Consider the following 6,622-nt stretch of genomic DNA (forward strand, 5'->3'; position numbering starts at 1 on the left):
AATGTTGCCTCTGCCAGCTAGCACAGGATTACTTTTGTTTCATTTCTAACAGTTTTATGGTGTACTTACAGCTGGCCTTAAATCAGTAGTTAGTGTGCAGGAGTTAAGTGGGGCAGATTAACCTGCTGCCCTCTGTTTTACTTTGGCCTACAGCTATCTAAACACACCAGTGCACTTTCCTCTTATGAGTTGACTTTGCAAACCTCCTTTCACCCCTCTATTTTATCAGTTGTTTTCGGGGTCACTAATGTTTGAGGCTCTGTCAAAAAAAAAAGTCATCTTTAGGGCAGTGGACAAAAGAGGTGTAATCAGAGCAAGCAGCGTACTCAGACTAAAACCTGCTGCCATTTCTATTTAGGGAAGGAAGTGGAATTGACCTTAACCCAATCTCTAAAAATATTGTAAAATGCAGTATAAGCTGTACGTTTTTACATCAATTAAGTAAGTAACATTTCGGACACAATGTGAACTAATGCTCAGTATATTTTTCCTACAGTACACTAGCAGAATTAGATCCACACTCACTTTATAGCACATCAGCTTGCTTGCTAACTAGCTACTGTAACATCGATTTGTTCTTTCTAGTTAAATCTGTTTCCGTCTTCAGCTTATGAGCTTTTGCGTTAAAGTCAAAAGTTTTATTCCACAAAGGTACTGTCTGTTATGTCTTCTCAAGATGTCACACTACTGTAACTGTAACTGTTTTCAATTCAGAAATGTAAATTTGTACGTCAATTCAATTTGAATTTGTATAGCATTTTAAACAATGGAAATGGCCACAAAGCAGGTTTACAGAATTTTAAGTAGCAAACGCAGATTATCGTCATGCAAAGGTTTCAGTGCAGCTATAGCAAATATAAGAAATGCTCCTGAAATGCTGCTTAAACAATCAAAACACAGAGATCACAATATCATATGGTCTGTTATAGAATTCAGCAAAGATTTTATTGGAATCATCTCAAAAAATATGTGACAAGTTACCTTAAAAGGGATGCTGCAATAACTGGACAACAATAGACCTGAAATTAAAATCCTCATCTTACATCAAAAAGTGGGCAAAATTTCAGGGTCAGAAACCAAAACATTGTGAGCTTGAGGTGATAAAGATATTTTTATTGCCTAATTGCATGTTTCTTTGCCCTTTTGCACCTGGCACATATTCATATCCGACTTTCACAGAATCCTAAGTTGTCCTTCTCTCTATGACATTTTGGCAAACATTATAGCAATTCTTTATGCCTACTTGCCCATTTAAACGCAGCCTAGATTAATTAATCAATGTCAAGTCTGGTTGCATTTTCTAACACATTTAGAACCGTTTTTTCCATCATTACATCATCAAACATTTGAAACTACTTTGTCCAGATTTCCCGTAGAACCAAACTATATTATTGTGAATCAGCTATTTTGCACAGTTGAACGTATTTGCACCTTCTTTTTTATCTACTTACTCAGTCTGTGGATCGACAGTGTGTCAGAAAGACAGAGGGCCAATCCAGCAATGTCACACACATTCCTTTCCCTTGTTCTCTGGCTGTGTTGATTGCTTCCTCTTTATTTACTGCATGTGTACCTTTGAAATTCTCACAGTGACCATACACAAAAGGACACTCAACCTCTGACCTTAGGGAAAAGGCAAGCCTAATCTGAAAGTAGCATCGTTGGCTTGCTTTGTCTTATCCCAGACAGAGAATGAATGAATCCTTGGGCAGTGGGGGTCAACCCCTGTGCATCTGTCCACTCTTTGCCAATCTGTGTCAGAGAGTGCGAGAGCGAGAGCGAGAGAGAGAGAGAGAGAGAGAGAGAGAGAGAGAGAGAGAGAGAGAGAGAGAGAGAGAGGGGAAAATCTATACATCCTTGGCCATTCACACAGCCAGGCCACCCATGGAACGTGGCACTAAGTATCTGTTGACCCCTCTTTCACCTTTGCTAAACACTGAAACTTGCCTTCCATCTTACAGCAGAAAATACATAAATTAACCAGGTTACCCTTTTATCCCACTACAACAAAAATATCTACTAACCTTAAAATTAGGCTTAAGCTTAAAATTTACAGTTTCTCCATCCGTCTTCCCATAAGCCAGTAGACCTAGCTATTATTTCATTAATAATCAGCTCTATGTCTTAGTATTGATCTTAAGACGGTGATTAATGGAGCGACACTTAGGCAAGTAATCAACTAATAAACTCGTCTTTATCAACAGATTTCAGTTATCAGTCCTTGATTGTGGAATAGATAGCCAAGAATATTTTCTGAAGAATTGTTTACATGGTCAATGGTTTTAGTTGTAGAAGAATGATAGAGGGTGCTAGATGGAGCCATTAGTTTTAGTTCACCACCGATAATACTGTTTACACCACAGCAGCTTGGAATTCTCAATCTGATCAGTCAGTAGGAGTTGATTCGTTTTGAGTTGATTAACAGCAACCCTGCTACTTGTGCTGGCTTTAATTCAAGCACAGGTTTATACAGTATTAATGCATTCATTATGGTTTCTATAGAAACAAGTCATTCACTAGGACTTGTATGATGGACAATCTATATATTTTAAGGATAAAGTAATAAACTGACAAAGAGCTGTTTAACAATGAAACATCTAATTGTAGTAGTGGCAAAGTTTTCCGCAAGGACACATTTGTTTAATATTTGTAGAAGGAGTCTTCAATGTCAACAATTTGGACAAGAGGCTTTGGGCATTTTGGTTTCTTGAAAACACGACAAGCTGCATCTTTTTCCCATCTTATGAACTTTAAGAGAGAGAGAAAAAGAGAACAGCTTTTTCTTATGTAAATGTTTTAGTGTAAGTGTTAACAGAAACAACCCTTTGGCTTTCTCAACAATATTAAAGGTAATTAACTATTTCCATTGCTAGAGAATTAGCGTTTTATATAAGGAAGGAAATACTTGAGACTCAACGTAGTACAGTAACATATTATTCTACTATGTTATGAATGATTTTTCTATAACAGCATAATCCATTATGTGTTAGCATTTCACGTTAGCTTATTTGTGTGTTCATCAATTTAACACCACAACCTTTAAAAACAAGCTGGCTGATTATTAACACATTGAGGTTTAAATAGTGTTTTATTAGAAGTATAAAGCTTCCATGTTTGTCTACAGTATTTACTGGGTTGTTGAAAGAAATCTTCCTCACATCCATATATCTAGGAACATTTAAAAAGCCAAGTTCTTCATTGAGGTAGATACACAACTCCAATATACAGAAGTACAGGTCTATAAATACAAAATTATAACTATATAATTGGATAGAATAATTTAATACAACACACTATAAATTAAAAAAAATGAAAAATGTTATTTACACAAAGATAGACATATTATATTTTAAGCATTTTAACAAATATCCTATAGGATGGAGCTTAATGTATGAGGAAGTTGAATTTTTGAACATGATCTCTCTTAATCTCTTTTGTAAAGACAAGTAATTAACCCAAATTATGATATATAATAATGGCTTCAGATTGAAATGTAGGACATTTTAGCTACTGATGCCTGGTCTACAAAATCTCAGCTCTAATAATTCTTCAGTCATTTATTTTACATAACCTGCATAACCTGGCATTTGGACTCAGTTTTGAAAAACACCACCAGTCACCTGCATCCACATGACTCTACCACCATGTCCTCGTATTGCTTGTACACTACATTATTCCCAGAGTCTATGTACAAGATGCTGATAGGGCTAAGTTTGGAAGGCACACAGCAGCTAGGTGGCATGTTGCTGGGGTTCATAGAGTTCATTAAAGTCTGTATGATGGCATGATTAGTTGGCTCTAAATGAGACCTAAGTGGGAAGTCACAGATACCCTCACAATGGTACGCCTCGTAATCCAAAGGAGCGATAATCCAATCATCCCATCCCAATTCTTTGAAATTGACATGCAATGGTTTTTTGCTGCATCTAGACTTGGACTTTCTGCCTTGCCGTTTGCCATGACGGTTATTTAATGCTGTCCGCCGCTTCCGCTGCCGTTTCACACGATGGATTTTTTCCTTTCCAGCCTGATCAGGGTCCAGTTTAATCTTCCCTTTTTTCTCATAGTACAAGCTTTGCCTTTTCTTTGACTTCGTGAACACCACCAATATGGCTTTCTTCTGTTGTGGCCGCCCGTACCTGTGAAATCCAAGATGCCGTAAGTCGATTTCCCTCTCAGGATTGTCAAGAGAAGCCTTGAGCTCCAGACAGAAGAAGTTTCTGTGTGCGTGTAAACGGCGTTCTGCAAAAATTTCCCACACATCAAGGACTTCCCATCGTGGTTTGTGCGAGTCTTGCAAGTCTAAGATTTTGGAATACAGAAGTTTGTGAGTCTGGCAGGAAAGAAGCTGAATCTCCATTGGACCCACATCAGATGTTGGGAAGTGTCCAGAGAGTTTTGTGTAGATTCTTAGTTCAGCACCCAGCAGCTCAACTTTATTAGAAAGTGATGAGATATCAAAAAGATACTGCTGTGTCCATAGTGGAGAATTTGGAGAGTCATCTAACAGAAAAAGCAGAAATACATAATTAAATTCCATTTAATTCAATTTTAGATCAAGCCACTCTCAATAGACGAGGTCAGTAAACAGGTTTACAGAAATCCAGGACTACAGTTTTGAAACAAAACATTTTGTGTAGGATTTTCCAGAGGTTCTATGTGTAGGTGTATAGAGTGTTAAGGTTCTTAAAAAGGATTAGTTTGGAAACCTTTCTGATAGAGAAACATTTTATTTGTATGTTTTTTTTTTTTTTTTAAACAGAATCTGTATGGAATCACCAAGTGTGATATCAAATAAGATTTAATCGTTTTTCTTCTTTGAGTGTTTGTATTCATTCATAATTAGTTGCTGGAATCCTGATATAGCATGGCATATATGAAAAAAACTTGAGAGAATGTTCTTAAGACACAGTTATTTTTTTCATATTTCTGAACTATGGGAAATAAATAAATACATAACAGATCAACAGATTTGCAAGCCAACATCTTGCTGTATTATAAAATATGATATACAGTCTGTAGACAAATATTTTTGTAAATGTATTGAAATTGAAGTTTATATCTTGGCACAACATTGATGTGCACCTGCGCACTTTGAATCCTTAGTTTGAAACTGTTTTTCTGGCTTGTACCTATGTGGGAAAATGTAAAGATCTCTAAATCTACCCAAAGGATCGTTAAGGAAGGATTTCCCATCCTTACACAGGCTATGCGTCTGATCATTGAAAAAAAAAGTAATTATAATCATTTCAGCCAGACAGACTTACCTTGTCCATTATCCACAAAACTCGTTATCGTGTTTGCGGCTTTAGATGAACGGAATAAACTCGCGTTCAGTCCCAGTTTCTCGGCAGCAGAAAAAGTCTTATAGATGGAGAGCATGTACTCGTGAGGCTCTACGGAGTCTTTGCTTGCTCTTGCGAAGCGCTTAGTGCCAGATGTGGCGAGTGTGCGTGAAAACGAGCCCGGTGATGTGGGGAGACCGTAAACACACGCACAGTACTGCAGGAGGAAGATCAGGGTCGTGCGGACGTGCATGGTGGAAACGCAGACTTGTGAGCTTAAAATAATGGCTAACTTTTATAAGAGCGCCTAGAGGACGTGTGCACAGCTGAGGAGAGAGAGAGAGAGAGAGAGAGAGAGAGAGAGAGAGAGAGAGACAACTACGTCCCATTACGCATAGCGCGAAGCGGACACACAGCCTTTATTACAGAGTTTCTCTGTAATATTACGTAATTACGTTCTCTTATTACGTAATAAAAAAAGAGTTTGTTTGCTATCTATCTATCTATCTATCTATCTATCTATCTATCTATCTATCTATCTATCTATCTATCTATCTACCTTTCTATCTATCTATCTATCTATCTATCTATCTATCTATCTATCTATCTATCTATCTGTCTGTCTGTCTGTCTGTCTGTCTGTCTGTCTGTCTGTCTGTCTATCTATCTATCTATCTATCTATCTATCTACATGTATCTATCATCTTTCTGTCTGTCTGTCTGTCTGTCTGTCTGTCTGTCTGTCTGTCTATCTATCTATCTATCTATCTATCTATCTATCTATCTATATTCTGTCTGTCTGTCTATCTGTCTGTCTGTCTGTCTGTCTGTCTATCTATCTATCTTTCTATCTATCTATGTATCTGTCTGTCTGTCTGTCTGTCTGTCTGTCTGTCTGTCTGTCTGTCTATCTATCTGTCTGTCTGTCTGTCTGTCTGTCTGTCTGATTCTTTGTACATTGATAACCATCAATATTTTAGTTTCTGCATACACACTGTCGGCATAACACCACTGTGAAAAGGAGAAATTCATCAGGTTCTGTAGATACATAAAGCTATATGAAGATAATCTAACCTGAGTCTGTTACCAAATAGAGGGGTGACTGTCTACTCAAGTAACCTAAATTAATGTCTACCTACTGTAAGTTATTGAAAAGGCATAACAATATACAATATACACAAGTTTTCACAACAATTTTATATTTTGAGAAAACCTCAATACTATAAGGACAATTCATCCAACCAGGAAAAATAAAAAAATGTATAATTATGCTTGTTTGCATATGTCATATATCATGTAAGCTGTAAATTACAGATCTATATTCTATTGTTCTGTTC

At 37.0% G+C, this 6,622-nt stretch overlaps 1 protein-coding gene across 1 annotated transcript; it reads right to left on the reverse strand.

Annotated features, from left to right (window-relative positions):
* Positions 1 to 3,616: 3,616 nt before the first annotated feature.
* Positions 3,617 to 5,538, reverse strand: gdf6b (growth differentiation factor 6b). Its single transcript, XM_060857411.1, has 2 exons — positions 5,268 to 5,538; positions 3,617 to 4,503 (listed from the first exon to the last, which is right to left on the reverse strand). The coding sequence occupies exons 1-2, from the start codon at positions 5,536 to 5,538 to the stop codon at positions 3,617 to 3,619; spliced, it is 1,158 nt and encodes a 385-aa protein (XP_060713394.1).
* Between the last annotated feature and the right edge of the window lie 1,084 nt (positions 5,539 to 6,622).

Source organism: Tachysurus vachellii, chromosome 21 (genome assembly GCF_030014155.1).
Source record: "Tachysurus vachellii isolate PV-2020 chromosome 21, HZAU_Pvac_v1, whole genome shotgun sequence".
NCBI lineage: Eukaryota > Metazoa > Chordata > Actinopteri > Siluriformes > Bagridae > Tachysurus > Tachysurus vachellii.

Bases quoted from the DNA above. Each gene is read 5' to 3' on its own strand.
- gdf6b (XM_060857411.1), bottom strand. From the start codon at position 5,538: ATGCACGTCCGCACGACCCTGATCTTCCTCCTGCAGTACTGTGCGTGT. The intron at 4,504-5,267 runs GTAAGTCTGTCT...TTTTTCTGTTAG, and splicing joins TTTTGTGGATAATGGACAAG to ATGACTCTCCAAATTCTCCA.